Source organism: Falco biarmicus, chromosome 15 (genome assembly GCF_023638135.1).
Source record: "Falco biarmicus isolate bFalBia1 chromosome 15, bFalBia1.pri, whole genome shotgun sequence".
Classification (NCBI taxonomy): domain Eukaryota; kingdom Metazoa; phylum Chordata; class Aves; order Falconiformes; family Falconidae; genus Falco; species Falco biarmicus.
This window is the reverse complement of record NC_079302.1, coordinates 3230436-3248114: the sequence shown is the minus strand read 5'-3', so window position 1 is coordinate 3248114 and position 17679 is coordinate 3230436. Positions and strand designations below refer to the sequence as shown.

Here is a 17679-nt window from a genome sequence, read left to right as displayed (position 1 = left end):
GGGTTTCAGCCAGAAGAAAGAAAGGGAAAAAAAAAAGAAAACAAAAGATGCTTGGGAACATATAGCAAACTTCAGGCAAAGTAGTGTTTTACAGGAGGAAATGGTGGTAAATACTTCACTGAGTAGAGTATGTGGTAACTGTATTGGCAAAGTGATTCTGAATTTGTTTACTGAGGCTTTTTAAAGCTGATAAACTAATCTAATGCTGTTAATTTTTATCGGGCTTTTAGTCTTGGTTCTGAAAGGAAAGTTAGACCACTGCTAAAATTTTCTATTTTAAGTTGAAATTCTGAATGTGGAAGATGGCCATGTTATTAGAGTTGTTGGTTGCAGTACCCAGTGGGCGTTGGTTTCCTAATCCACATGTCTAGTGTTAATAACAAATTTGTTTGTTTTCCCCTTATGTTTTGATACAGGAGCTCGCTGTGTCTGGTGACAGCAGAAGTATATTTTGTTCTGCCTGTTGAGAAGGCAAAAATGTGTTCCATCAGGATATTGGCTAATTGCCTATAAGCTGTGTCTTAACACTGAAATTGTAATAAAATTTGTTTAAATGGAAATAAATACTAATGTTATGAAGATACATTGCTGTGTATGTGTAGTAGCTGTTCTACCGGTCATATTTTGGTTGTTATGCCTGTGTTTTAAGGCTCCGTGACAGAATATTCCGGTGGTAGTTTTCTGATGTGAGATTGAATACTTTCAGACTATGACCCATGAGAGCTGGAGAGCAGATGTCAGAAATGTGAAATTATTTTTTGTTTGTGTTGAAGAAAGGTTGAATTTCAGTGATTTTTTCTATAATGAATTTTGGAAGGCTAAATATGTGCATCACATGAAGTATTAAAGTGGATTTAAACAAAAGCATTGCAAATCCTTTGGAATGTTTTATAAAATATTGATGTATTTGTAGCTATAACTGGTTTAAATGCAACGTGAAGTATCAGGGAAATCTTGATTTGTGTAAATAGACAGTTTTAAAAGTTGGGTTTTGTTCTAGTTTGTCCTTTTTTAGTGTTTGGAGTGGTGGATGTCTTCCTTCAAGTTAAGGGCAGGGTTCTTAATATTACTAGCAGTATGTAACATTATGAAACAGTAACTGTAGCACAGCTGTTTTATTATGTTAAGCCTGGCTGGTTACCAGGATTTCTCAGAAATGGCAAATACAATTTGCCAAAATGGCATCCATATGCACTAATGTATTGCCAGTTTTTTTGGGCGCGCTGCCACAGTCTGTGCTGTCCCAACAGTTTTTCACCATGATCAGAATTTCAAATGACTCAGTATTGGCAGTGCTGGTATTTTGAGTAAACAATTCTGATGTGTGGGGAGTCCTCCTCCTGAGATGGGCTTTCGCAGTGTGCAGCGGTTGCTCGGGCCAGTCTCAAAATTCTTCTGTAGGTTGTGTTGCTCTCTTCAAAAATCTGTACTCCACCTGTCTGGCTTCACGGCTTTCTTGCACTCGAGTGCAAGAGGGAAAGAAGAAAACAGGAAAATCTGTATGCATAGTTGGATTTGATTCATTGTCAGCATTAAGGGATGAATTACCATTTCCATTGGTAAACCTCAAATTATCTCCGTAGTGTTTTTTGCTTCAGGTTAAAAAGGAAAAAAATGGGCCGATCCCTCAGTATTCAGTGTCTATCCCTTTGTAAACTGTGGGAAAGCACAGATATGAATGGTTCCAGTGATTTTAATTCAATTTTACAGGCTGAAGATTTCTCTTAAAACACTAATAAATAACCTTGACAGAGAATTCCAAGGGAGCAGGGCTGAGAAATATTTTGGCTTTAAAATCAGGACCATATTCTGAAAATGGTTTAATTAGAGCTGAGCTGTAGAAAAACCAGGCAAGTTCAATAGCCAGGTAACAAAAAGTCAAGTTTTACTCTAAGTCTAGTTACAGTTGTCTGCAAGGAAGTTCCCTGTCCTCACTGAAAGTTTATGAAGATTTTAGAGGCCTGTTAAGATTCATACATGTAAGGATCCTGTGTGGACGTAGGTCTGTACAGAATGCAGTAATTGCAAATCTAACATAGCTTGGGAACTTCATATGCTTTTGCAATCTCAAGACTATATTTTTACCAGCCAGTTCTAAATCCAGTTCTTTTTTGTTAATGTTTTCTTCAAAATGTTTACCTTCAGATGAAAGGCTGTTAGAACCTTTAGGTCTGCACTAAAGTCTGATCACTTCCAAGACTGAAGTAATAGTTTGTAAATTAAACCCCTGCAGTTTAGCAATGGTCTCGTATGCTCTTAAAACTTCTAAAAAAAAAATATCGATTTTAAAGAAAAAAATTTATTTTGTATTTCGTACTGATGAGCTGTCAGATCTCTGAAGCTAAACGTTCTCTTGATCCTTTTGGAAAATGCAGAAAGGTGGATCAGCAAGGAAAGCTTGAGGTCCTGTCTCAGTCCTAGCGTAGAAAGATTTACTCATAGAGGTGATGCAGGTAGTTCTGTCCTTTGCTCTTTGATGAGGCTAGTGAATAAAGTAGCAGTTGATACCACTGAATGATCACTTTGTAGTTTGGTTGCTCCTGTTGGGAACTGCATCTGCTTTTATAGAGGAAGAATGAAGAAATCAAGGCAATACTGACATATCAAGTATGTCTGTATTAACACTCTTCTTGCTGCTGTTTTTCAGGATTGCATGACTTGTAAAATTCCTTACTTGTGGACCTGCAGTGGTGTTTGACTGGATATTGCTGCCTGGTCCTGAATGATGTCAGAACAGGATTTGGCAGATGTTGTTCAGATTGCTGTTGAAGACTTGACTCCAGATAACCCAGGTACAGTAGAGATTGTAGTGATGGCATGAGAAAGATCATTTATAATATTGCCAGTTAACAAGGTGGAAATCACTGTTGAGCTTTCCTTAAAAAATATAAAGCAGTGCTGCAGATTTTTTGAGGTGCTTCTTAAGACTACATACAGGGTTTTCAATAGCTTAACTTGTATAACTTCAATACCTTTTAGATCAGTGGGGTGTTTTATTTATTATTTTATTTTACTTTACTTTTAAAGGCTTTGTTGCCTGGGGCTTTTTTTGAGCAGGGATAGACTAGTCCCGAAAACTTTGAAAGAAATACGGCCTCCTGCAATCTTTTCTCCAGACCAAACACATGTTTTAGGCTTTCCTTCAAGTGAAAACTATCACCCATCTATTATGAATGGATATTCGCTTGTAAAATAGTTACTCTCATACATTATTAACATTCTTTGTACATACAGCAATTACAATAAAATTGAAAAACAATTCTGAAAGTAAATATTGTGACACCTCTTGCTTAGAACTTGACCTACTAAGTGAAAGCCTGTTGCGATCGGCTGTAGACGTTGATCTTATGCTGCCATTACACGTAAGTGACTGCAAGAACAGTAACTACAGTTACGGAAAATAGAAAGACATATCAAAAAAACTATGATGCAAAATGGAAAAGTTGCTTCAGAAATGTTCCCAAAGAGCTGGAGGAGAAGCGAGGACCTGCCTGTCCTAGTAGCTTGGTGTTCAAGATTGTCAGCTGTGGTATGGTCAACCTTAAACAAGTCTTCCTTTGCTCAGTTGTGTAAAGGAACTTGAACCTGGTCCAAGGTGATGCTCTGACCGGGAAGCTGTTCAGGGCTCTACCTCTGGATTTTTATCAGCCAGGTCTTCTAGTTCTAAATTCCAATTCTAAATTCTTTTTTGTTAATGTTTTCTTCAAAATGTTTATCTTTAGATGAAAGGCTGTTAGAACCTATAGGCCTGCATATGTAAGTATCTATTTTGGAACTTACTAATTCTTTTTATTGTTTTATGTAAACATGAGGGTTGAGAAACCTGTAGTGTCTGTCAAAGCAGAACAGCCAATGTGGCAACTCTGCTACGTCGTGGTAAGTTCCTTATAAAAAATAACCAAGGTAACGCTTCAGAGTTAAATCTTCAGTGCATTTGAAACAGTTCTAGGTTTGGATAAATGTTTTTTTGAGAAGCAGTAAACCATTGCCATATGTTCAAGAGAAAACCCAAGTGTAAAAGAATACATACGGTATGTTAATTAAATGCCTTTTACATTTGTTTGTTTTATCCATTTAATGTATCTTCCATTTGAGCCTTGTCCTCTTGTGTTATAAACTATGGCAATGTTTATTTTTCTTTGCAGTTGTGTTGGAGAATCATGAAGTAACAGATGATGATGTAGAGCCTGCTCTGAAACGTCAGCGTATAGAAATTAACTGCCAAGATCCCTCTATTAAGGTTATGATAATGCCTTTTTCTCTTTTTATCTGTAACACCAATGAAGTTAGCTTTCTTAGTGAAATACATTAAAAGAGAAGAATGTAAAACAAACTGTTTATATGTAATGCTGGAATTATTCATAGCCTTCTTGTAAATGTTTCTTCATTTTTGTGCATAGTGATTGCCTAATTTTTCAATGTAAAATCAGTGACAAAAAAATTATATGCAGTATAAAACGTCATCAGAATTAGTTCCAGTGACTCAAACATCACTATTGGTACATTTTTTGAAAAGTGAATAAAGTTGGCCTACAAGAGAAACTTGAGCATGTGATTATATTAGAATTTTTAGATTCTTTCAGCATATTTGAAATTATTATTTTAAAACAACATTCTCCTAATAGTTAAACCATATTTGGTTCAGGCTCAGTAGCTCAGGCTTTTCTGTACTTGCAGAACTTCCCCTGCTGTTCTTACCAGTGTGCTTTAGGTGGTGTGTTTTTTTTTTCTCTTGGAGCATAAGTATATGGGTAGTATTTTATTGCCACACACGTTACGTAGTGTCTAATTCTATATTTTTGAAATGGCCATAGAAACTGTAGTTCTGTACTGAAAGAGCAGCAGGGGAGCAGCGCTGTAAACCAGCTTGATGAGGTGTGTGGCTTGTGATGGAGGGCCACAAGATGGCACAGTTGCTGTTTGCAAAGGACAAAGCAACATTACCCTTTAATGGCCTATTTTTCCCAAGAGAAACCAAGTAGAATATGCTTTCTTTTGAATGAAATTGCTTAGGAAAACAGATTTTATTTATTTGCTTTTCTTGATTCGCTGCTCAGGGGAAAATGTAAGTGAGTGGCATTAATTGTCTCTGAGGTTATTTGTGTTGATATAATTTCCACTGTAATCATCTGAATTTATTTGTTTGGGCAGGAAAAAAACCCTTATTTAACTTTATCCAGGAGGATGTGTTCATAGATTTATAATCCTTTTGTTTTTATGTGTATCAAATGAAAAGCTTTGGCATGTCATTTTAAATGATTTTGTGGTGTATGAAATCATACTAACAAAGTGCTTAGGTGAAAATGTGTTTGGCTCAGATGCTTTTGGCTTCTAAATAAAGATCTGGAAGAATCTGAGAATGCTAAAATGCTCCTGGATGTCATCAGTTTTGTACGTGGCTGAATTTTGTCACTAGGCACACGGTTAGTTCCTTTAGAATTGTTTTCCAGTCACATTTATCTGGAGCTTCCTTACGTGTATGTTGCTGAAGATAAATGTCTAAGTCTTTAAAATCGGTTTCTTTTGCATTCTCCCCTTTCTAGTCATTCCTGTATTCCATTAATCAGACAATATGCCTGCGGTTGGATAGCATTGAGGCAAAGTTGCTGGCACTAGAGGCTACCTGTAAATCATTGGAAGAGAAGTTGGATCTTGTCATGAACAAACAGCATAGCCCCATCCAAGTCCCCATGGTGGCAGGTTCTCCTCTTGGCGCTACACAGACGTGCAATAAAGTACGATGGTAAGAAAAGAACAGATTACTCGTCAATGTGCTTTTTAAAACAAAGTAGATCCATTTCTTTGGCATCAAGCTCTCCAGCTTTCTGTATAGCTGTCAAGAGCTTGGCATGCTGTTTATGAATGTAGAGTTAATTTATCTTGAAGGTAATTTTTGTACCAGTTTCATGATGTTACTTAGAATGAGACACTGGTCCATGGACAGTTTGCAACTATTTCCACATTTCATTTTGACTTAAACCGGACTGATTCATCCATCCTCTGGAAAAGTCTCATCAGCTATTTTAGACAGGTTTTTTAGACTTGCCTGGCTTTTATTCATGTGCCTGTTTTGAGTTAATGAGTTCATAATCATTCTAATTGCTTCTCATTTTTCTTTTATTCACCAGAAATACAATGGTATTTGTTTTATGTGCTTGTTTTCTAAAGACTCTTGCTAGAATAATATCTGTGCTTATTTTGGGGTTAGGAGCCAGAGGTGGAAAATCTGTTAAATGAATCTAATCCACTTTGATGAAAGAGCAAGTTTTACCTGCAGTACCTTTTATGTGTGAGTTGCCTAATATGGTTTAAAATATCTAAATCTTGACGTGCATGTCATTTTACCCTGGACATGAAGCCAGCCAGAGAAGTATGCTTATCAAGAGACTCTTCTAACAACTTTTTCCTCCTCATTCATATTTTTATAGCTAAAAAACCCTTAATGCTTCTCTACATAATTACGCTTTATTCTCCATTACAAAGGTGTATAGACAACTTCCACATGCCATAGCATTCTAGTCAAACTTTGCTAACTTAACTAATATTTTGCCAGTCTTTCATCACTCCCCCTGAATTTTGTCAATATCTGAAAATTATTTTGAGTATATCTTTTGGTGTGTTATACTCAGTGCAGTGTTTCAGTTGCACTACTCTAGAGGTCTACAGAAAAAAATCAGTACCTTGCTTTATGTTGTGGGTCTTATCCATGTGAGGTAAGGAAGAAAAAAACCCCAACCCTCCATAAACATTACCCTTTTTCTGCTGGGTCACTACTTGGTCCCTGCTTTATTTTTCTTTCTTTTCTTTCAGTATTGCTATTTTTATAACAGGTATTTTACGTTAAAAACTTTATCTCAAGGTTGTAATGGCATTTCATTATGGTATCTTTCAGTTCATGCATTTACAAAACAGGATGGAGCATAACCTTACTGCGAAAAGGGTTCAGAGTTTGAGATTTTTGTGTAAGAGGAATAAACTCTGCTCACATAGCTGTACCTGTTGCATAATGCAGACTGTTACTTCACAAATGTTCATGGAGTATGATCACTTCTGATGAATGTAGTCTAACCTTTCTAAAAGATACCTTACTTGTGTTTAAAAATCTAAAATTATACAGAACCCAATTTGTTTTTTTATCAGTTTTAAAAGTTCAAATGTCCTGTTTATGTTCAGTGTAAATTTGGGTACTTTCTGCTCCTTTTGTTGTTACAAGTCACCTGTCCAGTTAGGAACAGTTGATGTACTCAAACTTTTCCAAAACAGTATTCATGTTTAGATGTCCAAATACAATATTTGGGCCCCAGTTCAGAATTCCCTTAGTGGTCTTTGTTCTTGTGCCTGTGATGAGCATTGTGACCGTTGGACAACCTCCTTTTCCCTTTTTCCAGTTAATTTTTCTTTAAAATAGGTGCTGTGTCTACATTTACCTATGCTGTTGAAGGCTTCCCAGTCATGCACTGTAAAGGTCAATTATGGATAAATTCTATATCAAAATAAATAAAGTACAGGGAATAACTGTTTGGATCATAGAGCAAGTAACAAGAACATTATACCAATGTTTTCACTTAATACCCGTTATCAACAATTACTTCTCAAGGAAGCTTCTTTAAATCTGTTGTTAATTTTTCTGTCGTTGTATTAGCGATCTTCAAGTTCTTGTGCATAAGCTGAACTTCTTACTGTGGTTTGCACACAAAAGGCTTCAAAAACACTTCCAGAAATATATGGCCCCTTTAGGAATCTATTAGTTCATGATCAGTGAGTGCTTTTCTGTGTAAATTGTACTATTTTGAGTTTCTTAGGGGATTTGTCAGACCTGAGGTGTGGGATTTTTTTGTTTGTTTTTTTTTAATTTCTGTAGCCATCAGTAATCTGTCCTGTGTGTTAATGGTGAGTTTGGTGTTTAATCTTTTGGTTTGGGTGTATGAATTTATGATGATGGCTTCTCAAACAGTCTGAACATAATTTAGATATCAGTCTGGAAGACTGTAAGATCCTCTGCCCCGAATACTTGTTAACGTTAGTATGAAGTTGCACATTATCGAATGCATCTTGCCAATAACACACTGAGGACTTTTTGTTCCTGTAGCAGTCTGTGGCCTATATGGCTCAAAAGAAAACAGTTCGGGGTGTATGTGTTTAACTTGGCGTTAGTAGCGGGTCAGTTTCACAGAGCTAGAATGTTTCATTGAATTCCCTGTTTCATTCATAAAAACCTTCAAGGCTTGTTGATTATTTCCAATTAAAGCCTGCAGGGACTGTTCTGTTGTATCAACTCTGTATAGTTCCCTGTTCCCCTTACCTTACAGATGGCAATGGAGAGCTGCCAACAAGAGTTAGTATTTTGGACAGTGATTTTCAGATTCTACATCTGAATGATATTCTTTAACTTCTTTCTCCTCTTTCTACTGCTACAGTAATATACCAGGTTTGCCACTATTGAAAATGTAGTTAGCAAAAGCGTGTCAACCAGATGGTGCTGTGCTGCCAGTAAAGCAGACTCTTTTTTTTTTCTTTTTTTTTCTTGATAAATACCTGTGTGGTCTTTTCTCTTCCACTCTATAGTGAATTTTGTTTATGGTGTTTCTGGCAATTTAGTTACGTGCATTAAGTTGTTGCAAATTTTACTTAATCAAAATCTGTTTTACAGCAGTGCACACAGTAAAGCGTATGAACCATGCGTTATAAAAACAGTTTGATTGCTTTGTGGTATCTGTGCTTTTAAAATTAATTTCCTAAAACTTGTCATTTGAAATATGCTTAAGTCATCGTGTGATGAAAACAAGGATGACTTGAACAGAGGAACTTTCTTCTGTGTCATCTTGGGTGGAACTGTGTAGTTGCAGTGTGCCAAGTGAATTCACAGCTACGCACTATGGCCTGCCCTGACTATGATGTGCTGTGTACAGCACTGTACACTGACTGCTTATGAGATGGAGCGATAAAGTATAATCTGTCCATGTAGCTGCATTAGGGCGGCAGGTGCCTTGCTTTGTAATGGCTGTCAGTTTTATGTTCAGTGATCAGTTGTCTTTTCTAGCAAACTTAATGTTGATTTTTTGGGATAACTTATGCCTTTTTTTTGTGCCAAACTGATGTTTCTGTGTCTTAAAAATTCTTATTAGGGAAATGAAGCAGAAGTTTTTATCAAGAACCACCCGGTGTTATTAGGTCCGAGGACAGAAATGCAGCTTTCTGTCTCTTTATTAAACACATGAGGAATTACATGCGTGGAAATCTTCCAGCATCCTTTCCTAGATATGTGATTTCTGAAGGCTTGCTGATGTTTCTTGAAAAGCGATGAAATACTGAATTCAGAAGTTACAGTACTGTTTGTTGCTCTTGATATTTTGTATAAGTACGTCTTCATGAAAGCTGGGTTTTCTCAGTTCTTTTGTTCATATTGTTTACTCTTACCCCCCTGTTCATTATATACTAGTTAACTGCAGTACAGATGAAGAAAATAAAGGTTATGTGGTGCTGTATAATGAAAAATTTGTAGGAACAGCTGAGATAGAGAGGAACAATAGGCTAACTTTTAGATCTCCAAGTAAGAAGTTAAGCTACAGCAAAAATTAACAGGAGAACATTTCCTTTGAAAGTAAGTAATTCTGAATTTGCGAGATGTAAACTGTTCCGGGGGAAACAGCAATAGGCCATAAACAATACAGAAAGACTTGTAGCTGTGGTATTTCAATGAATTACCACATGAAAAACAGAACTAAACAAGCATGGTTTCATATAGGGTTTTGTCCTACGTCTTCTACCTTTTCACTGGAGAAGCCTCACATTCCATGCGGTCCATGATGCCTCCTGCTGTGGAATTTTGAAATCTCCCGTGATAGTAGCATATGTGACTGTTGGAGCTAGCTGCCGTGGGGTAAGGGATGAGACCTTTCTGACTTTCCTGTTAGTGGGGTGTAGCCTTTGGGCTTGTCCTTACCCCAGCCTCAGATTTTAACAGGTGTTAATATCTCTGACCTCTTTCTTTTAGTCAGATTTGGACGTAAGAATGCAAAGTATTAGTTGGGATTGGAGAAACAGCATGATGTTAAATCTCATTTTCTTTGAGGGGGGGGGGGGGAAATAAGAGTTTTAGAAATTATTTTCTCAATCTTTAGTGGCTGCTGCTTAAAAATACGTAGTTGTCAGGATTGCCTACAAAGGCATAATGTTAATAGAAATTTTTAAATTTCTTTATTGGAAGAAGGACTGTCAGAAGGTTTCAGAACTAGTAGAATGGATGGCAAAAATCCTTAGATTGCACAGAGTTATGTTGAACTATATGGAGCTCGAAAAGAGCCAAGAACAGTAGCAAAATAAGGTAATAAATTAGTGATGGGAGTATGTGTATTGTCCCTGTGTTCTGAGCTTTGTCCAGCTTTGTGCAGCATTAGTACAGCCCTGCTTTTCCATCCAGGAAGTGATTGACTCTCTTCCTCTGTCTGCAACATTTCCTGGCAGTATGGCTATTAAAAGCCTCTAACCTCTTTTCTTTATGAGGTACCATGCTGGTCAAAAATTCCAGTAGCTGCTGAAAGTTTCTTGGATATGAGAACTGCTGCAATGCCTGATGGCCTGTCAGAATGGCAGCCTCAAATGATAAGTCTGAAATTTAGCATGTGCCCAGGTCTTGAGATTTATAAATTGATGAACACACAGTGTGACAGTGCAACTGAAATCTTTTATCCATGTTCTGAAGTAAATATTTCATCCGAAAGATTTCAGTCCAGAAACAGTGTTATTTTTGTCAACGTCTTTCCATTCATCATTTTTGTGAGTGGGTAAGCCCTAGTGTAAATGGTTAAGGTTGGTTGCTTCAGATAACATAGGAATTTGTTTTGGTTTTGCAGAACCCTCCATCATTTGTTTTTACGGCTATTTTGTGCAAATACTACTTTGTACAATGCTGGTCTGTTACTTTGGAAATTCATGTTGGGTAAATAAATGTAATTGGGAGCAGTTTTAAAAAGTGTATTCATTTTGGAGAGGATTTAAATGTAAATTTTTTGTTTTCTTCATACTTAATTATAGAAGTGCTTCTGATGAAATGCGGAGTATTCCATAGGTAAATGGAATTTTTCTTTTGTTCAGGCATTCTCCTTGAGCCTTTGTTATGATGAAATGGAAACCACATACATCTGATTCTTTACCATATGCATTTGTGGCTAACTGATTAAGGATACTGATCCCTGAGAATTGCATGTATTTTTATTTTTAATGGGAGCTGGAGAGTTAAATGGAATTGCAGTTTAATGCAGTCCGTTAATGTGCAAACACGTATCCTTGAACAAGACTTGTTAGTGGGCTGGACATAAGCTTATTAAATTGGAGGTGCTTCAGACTGTCTTGTCTGCAGCTAATTGGGGTGTTGGCAGGTTCAATCAGCTAGTTTTAGAAAACAGCATTTTTCTTTTTCTTTTTTTTTTTTTTTTTTTTGTCTTAAGATACAAAGCAAGTTTTTACATGCAAAAGAGAAGGCTTGATGCAGTTGTGTACCAGATGGGGTGTATGAACTTGCTTTATTTTTGTAGGTGTAGATCATTAATATGTTTGTTTTACCATTAAGTTTAATCAACAGGGTGTAATAGGTTTTGAAGAACAGGATTTGTCCATCCACTTTGTTTGCAGCGTGCCAGTTGGCAAGCCTTTTGGCTCTGGATTTCCCAAGTTCCAGATCTCTGTTTCTGGTGTGTGATAGTTTCGTTGTTTACAAGTGGTTTTTGTAGTCAAATAATGCAAAATTGAAAACTGGGATGATTTTAAGTGAAGTTGTAAAGCAGTTGTAAAGGATTTGGGGAGGAAAGAACTGTAGTATGACTGTTCCTCTAGATCTAGCAAAACTACTGTTGCTCCTGCATAAAGCCTTTAGGAAAACAAACAAACCAACCTAAAGAAATATAATCAAGGTATTGTTACAAAACCCCAAATTGCTAGAATTTATTTTTTAAATATTTTTTTCCTGTGAGTTACCTCTTGACCAACCTAAATTCATGTTAGCAGGTACTGAATAGCTTTTTCATTTTTGTTGTACTTCTATCATAAGGATTTTTATAGTTTATAATAAATAATCCGACTATGCTAATCTAGGCTTTTAGAAAGAATAGTAATTCTTCAGTCCTTATCGCTAAGTAGTGGCTGTTGAGTCTCTGGTGTATATAGTTAACCTCTTTCCCACATCTGCTGTGGTTGATACTATAACTCATTAGGTGATGTAAACCACCATCAAAGATTAATTTATGGCTGGGATTTTTTTTTGGGTTTTTTTGTTGGTTTTTTTTTTTTTAAATTCAGTGATAAATAAATTAACACCGTAAACCTTTGGAATTGCTACTGTCTTTAATAGAAGTTAAGCGCTAACTGTCTCTTCCTGGAAATACACCCTCTTCAGATCTGAATACTCTCAATTTCCAGGAAGATTTTTATTTTTTAAGTAGCCACTTTGAAACAAAGCATGTATTGAGGAATATAGTGTCCTGAAAGACGTATGGTATATGGTTTATTTTCAAGTTACAGGTACATTACTCTGCCTGCTGTGAACCTGATCTCATGCACTGAACTTTAGATCTGAAAAAATATTTCTCTAGAAGCCAATTCAGTCCTCGAGACAACTCAGCAGGCAGTTCAGTAGAAGATGTAAAATTAAGCCACTATTTTGGGGGTGAGAGGGAGTGGAGTGTTACAGATGATGTCTTGAAAATACAGTCAGCGATTTGGGGTGTTCGAATGTATTACAGAGGTTTTATTTGGAGAAGCTTTGGAGCTCATCAGGTTTTCAGAAATCCTTGTCACTTTCTATGAGCAAGCCAGATTTATTTATCCTTTATCTCATGTTAGAGCCCCTTTCTGGGGCCTCATCCAGCAGCGCCTTTAGTGCAGACCTTTAAGTCTGGGAGTGGCCGACAAAAACACAGATGAGCTTCTGTCATTGTTTTGGATTGGATCCTGTGGTATCAATAAATTACAACCTTTCCCTGCCACTTTCTGTCATCAGTCAATGGTGCTGTGCGCAAACATTTATTTTAAATTACCAGTTCAAGTGTCATGTCTGTAGCTTCAGCCAGTAAGGGTTCTGTTTAAAATTAACAGGTTTGTTTCATGAAGAATTGGGGATGATTGTGCTGTCCTCGTGTGAATAGCTCTTTCATGCGAGCCCACTCTGTTTATGTCTGGGCATGGAAGGGGCTGAAGGAAAATGGCATGATTGTCTGCGATCTATTTTCACCATGTTCATTTCAGGTACGCTCACATTTAGGGGACAAAGTCAATATTAACAAAATGTAAAGATCATAGTTAAAACTTCATGACACCAGAGGATTTTACCTGTTTTCACGAATTTAAAAATTTTGTTTAGAATCTCAAGTTTTTAAAGAGCACATAAATAGAAGCAAAATTTTGATACTGTGCTAAAAAAATTGTGGCAAAGTGGAATTTTGACTAAGGGAGTCAGAATTTAAACTGCCATTCATAATTTTATTGATTGGTCCACAATGTTGTTACTTTTCATGCCTTTAGGGGCCTCTGTTTTCTGTTCTGCTGTCTCCCTTTTATTTTTTTTAAATCCTTGCTGCAAAACAGGTGATAAAGGTATTTCTTAACACATGCATTCATGTATAAACACATTCACTCACTCTTGCTTTCAAGTTGAATGTGTGAAGCATGTTTTGCATGGTTTTCTTAAAAGAAGGAGGTTAGCTACTATCACCTTACAATGCCAGCAAGTGACGAGCAGTATTTTAGCGTGAAGAATTGTCGTGGCTTGAAATATATAAGTGAACTAATGGAAAAACCCAAATACCTTCTTGAGGTGTAGTAGACATGCTTCTCTGAAAATTATGATTTTTGTCTTGCATTCAAAAATTCAGTTTATGAAACTGAACTGATCAAATAGAGGCATTCTTTGATTAGATGTCAGCCCCTCTTTCTTTAGCCAGGGCTGCAGAGTTAGGTTCTTTGGCTGTGGTATGAAAAAACCCAGCCACTTGATATCTTTGATTCCCAGAAAAACACGACAATGTTTTCCAAAGTTTCCTAATTTGTCACAATAGCTTGTCAGCCTCAACGTCTAGAGATTGATTCTGGTCCTGCGTAGCAGTAAGAATGCTACTTTACATCTTATTTTGCTTGCATTGGAACATGCATTTCATGTGTAAGTACCTGCTATGAATTAAGTGGACTTCTGTGATTCATTATACTTAGGATCAATACAACTTTATACTGAAAATAGTTTAAGAACTCTCATGACAGTGATTTTTTTTAATTATTATTTGCTTTATCCTGCAAGATCTACAGCAGCAGTGCTGCAAACAATGGTAATTCTTGCTTTGGACATTTCTGCTGGAGATTTAGATACTTAAAAATTAAGCCTGCCCTGTTAGTTGTCTGTCTGGAGTTTTTGTTATGGACCATCAGCAAGTGAAGATTTATTTTGTTTAAAACCATCAGTCTGAGAAGATTTTATACTTTTTTGCTATTGGGAGTTAAAATTCACACAGGACTAAGGAGAAATGGCATCTTGGATTTAAGAAGCTTGTGTAGCAGTGCTCTCATTAGAATTTTGCATTCCATTATTGTTGCACTAAGATATTGAGGAGCCAAGTGTTTAGTAATTTGTTGTTGGGATTTGATAAATTGAGAAACAATGTATAACTTCCAGATAGTGTTTAGTTTGAGAGTGCAAGGTCAGTTGTGGAATTAAAATAACAATTCAATACCAACATTTCATCTGTGTTTTGGAGGGTTCAATAATTCATGCATATATGGGATGGAACTTAATCTATAAAAGTGTTCAAACTGACCAAGATTTGAACTGTGTTGATTCATTCTCCCAAGTCCAACTTTTCTTAAGTTAATGGTTTCTGATGAAATGTCATTTATAGTAGCTCAATGATTCAAATGAGAGCCTAGCAGGTAGCAGCTGTTAACTTACGTCTGAGAAATGGATGCAAAATATGTGGCTTGGATCTCTTTAATTGTGGTGGTGGTGTTTAAAATGTGCCTGTAAGGCTTAAAACACTAGAAATAATATTTCAGAAATATACAATCTTGCACTCTTAAATATAATGCTAGCTAAGATTTTCAGTAGTGCGCACTGAAAAGAAAGTCTTCCTTCAAGGTTTAGGCAAAAGTTTCAGTCTTGTAGATGTGTTACGAGAGTTAATATTTTACTGTTTGCCAGGTAATCGTACAGTAAGTTTTCCTGTTGCTACTTAGCCCATGACAAACGTGAAATCCATTAAATTAGGAGGTTTAAAGTATTGGAAGTAATTTGTGCTTGCTCTGAACCACATGTGGGTAAACAGTTTATTTATTCCCACTTAGCTAATACACAGGAACTTTGTTCTGCATCTGAGACTTCAGTGAATCCTTTTATTTTGTAAAGAAAAACCTTATGTGAAAATTATGTCACGAAACCCAGGAATGCAGTTGTATGAAGTCCCGTGTGGCGCAATATACTGCTATTCACAACAGTACGCTCGGGAACAAGAGAACTGAATGCATACAGAACTTGCCCCTTGTGCCAAGACATTTTAGAAATCAACATCCTTTAATTGTAAGGGGATCTGAGAATGAGAGAGAGGCATGTACGTGGGGATCAAAAAGGCTTTGAGTTTTATACACAGATTAGAGGGACATTTACTAGTGTAATTAGACTAAGAACATTTAAAACCAATTACAGTAGTATTAAAATGTGGGTTAACCTACCCCCTTGCCAAATCCCGTAAGGTCATATTAGATGAATTCTGGGGAAGGCAGAACATTTACTTTAATTCTATGGTTCTGTGAGCATAACCAGCTCTTGCATTCAAGGAATAACTAATGGGTGCAGACTTGAAATTTGGTTCAGGACAAATGCCTTCATATGGTTCATGCTTTTCCTTTTGCCTAAATAAACACCATCATTCTTTTCAATTGTTTTATGGAAGTGGACGTTGTTTACCTCATGAATGTTCTAAAATGGGTGAAAATGATTATTAGGATTATATTTTAGTGGAACTAAAAATTTTCATGTATTTGTAGTGCACTAGATTGTGGAAGCGTATGTTACATAAATTAATTCTTAAAATGTATAGTATATCAAGCATATAATAAACAGAAGGGGGCAGAAAAGCCTTATATATTCATTTGGACTCCCGTTTTGAGAGTTTAAATATTTTTAATGTTATGGTCTCTCAAGATGTTTGTGAGTTTGAAAATCCAGAAGAGCACTCCCTAGAAACTTTTCCTGTAAGTTGGGGTGTTTCATTCTGTGCGTACAACAGAACAAATGAATGAAGCAGAAAGCAGCGGATCTACTTGTGATATTAAAGGGGGCAAGTTTTCATTTTCCTTTGGAAAGGACAGAAATTTAAGTTGTGTTCGAAAATAATTTGCATACCAGTTTACACCAGATTAAAGTACCAGTAATACTGTTTTTATAAGTTGTTAAAACAACTGGTCTTGCTACTTATGGAAAATAATGCATAGTAGTATAATTTTAAAACAAATAGTCTACAGTGTTTTTGGAGAGTCCTACTTTTGCTTTAAGCAAGGTGGAAAAGAGCTATAGATGGATTCAGAGCTTCAAAAGGATGAAACAGCCTAACATCTAGCAAGGTCTCGGCAAGGTTGGTAAGATGGCAAAGAGCCAGTCTTCCATCTGCTTTATTTGGCAGCAGATGCTATTTAACTGATACATTTCCAAACGTAAAAAACACACTGTTTGGAATCTGAGTGTCTTTCCAAACAGAATTTTCCCTTTTTGTAGAACTGTACATTTTTGCATATCTTTAGCTAAATCTCTTTGTTCCATATTGAAGGGTGGAGTATGAGACAGGAAATCTGCTCCTAATAACTTCTAAAATTGTATTCTTTGTAAAAAGTGAAGAGTGGTATTTCTTTAACATCCCTTCAGGGTATATAGAAATTAAAGATTCAGTACCAGCTCTCAGAGTAGCAGCATCCATGGCATCCATGGCCTTTCTATAAAAATGTGTGTGTGGTGGCAAGTGCACGTAGCTGGTTGGGTAATTACAAAAAGCCAGAAAAACTAAGATACATAATGGAAATTATTTATGAACCGGCTCTGTAAGAGCTGATTGAGTTCTGTCTGCAGAAACCTAGTGTTGTATTTATTTGCAGTTTGTTATCTGGAGACCATTGAGGCTTTCGTTGCTGTAACTAGTGTATTGAAAGCCAATTTATAACACTGCTTCTGTCACTCCCAAACTCCTAGTGCCACATAAGTCAGACTTAATGCTGATATTATATATTGGAATTTGTAAGAAAGTTTGGAAATTAAACTTCAATTAAGTAGCTAATTATATAATAAAGGGTTCAGAGTCTTTACTTTTGTTTCATACAATGTTTTCTAAACATACAGCAATTTCTATTTTAGTACTAAGGCTGCAATGGATAATTTCATTCCTAGTAACTACGTTCAAGATCAGCCAAGCCTACATATTTTGTTACGGAAAACGACTGTCCTTCCCTTATAGATCAGCCTTTCTCATTTCATGTTTAATACAATCTCCAGTAGGCTGCAGTACCACTGCTTATCTAGTTCAGGAAGTTAAGGCTCAAAGAAGGGTAATAACCGTGAATTTCTTTCTATACGGTCTGAAAAAAAGATATCTTTGCTGTTTTATTTTTACGAGTACATTTATCTTTAAAGAGGCTTACAGTGACCTGTTATTTTAA

The 17679-nt window shown here is 36.3% G+C and overlaps 1 protein-coding gene across 5 annotated transcripts in view; it reads left to right on the top strand.

Annotated features, from left to right (window-relative positions):
- BANP (BTG3 associated nuclear protein) overlaps positions 1–17679 on the top strand; it is a 152565-nt gene that overhangs the window by 12140 nt on the left and 122746 nt on the right. For all 5 annotated transcript variants that reach the window (XM_056360665.1, XM_056360664.1, XM_056360663.1 and 2 more), the window contains 3 exons: positions 2648–2792; positions 4146–4240; positions 5544–5743. In XM_056360665.1, the coding sequence (XP_056216640.1) occupies positions 2723–2792; positions 4146–4240; positions 5544–5743 (365 nt within the window). In that variant the 5' untranslated portion in view covers positions 2648–2722. The remainder of the gene's footprint in view (positions 1–2647; positions 2793–4145; positions 4241–5543; positions 5744–17679) is intronic.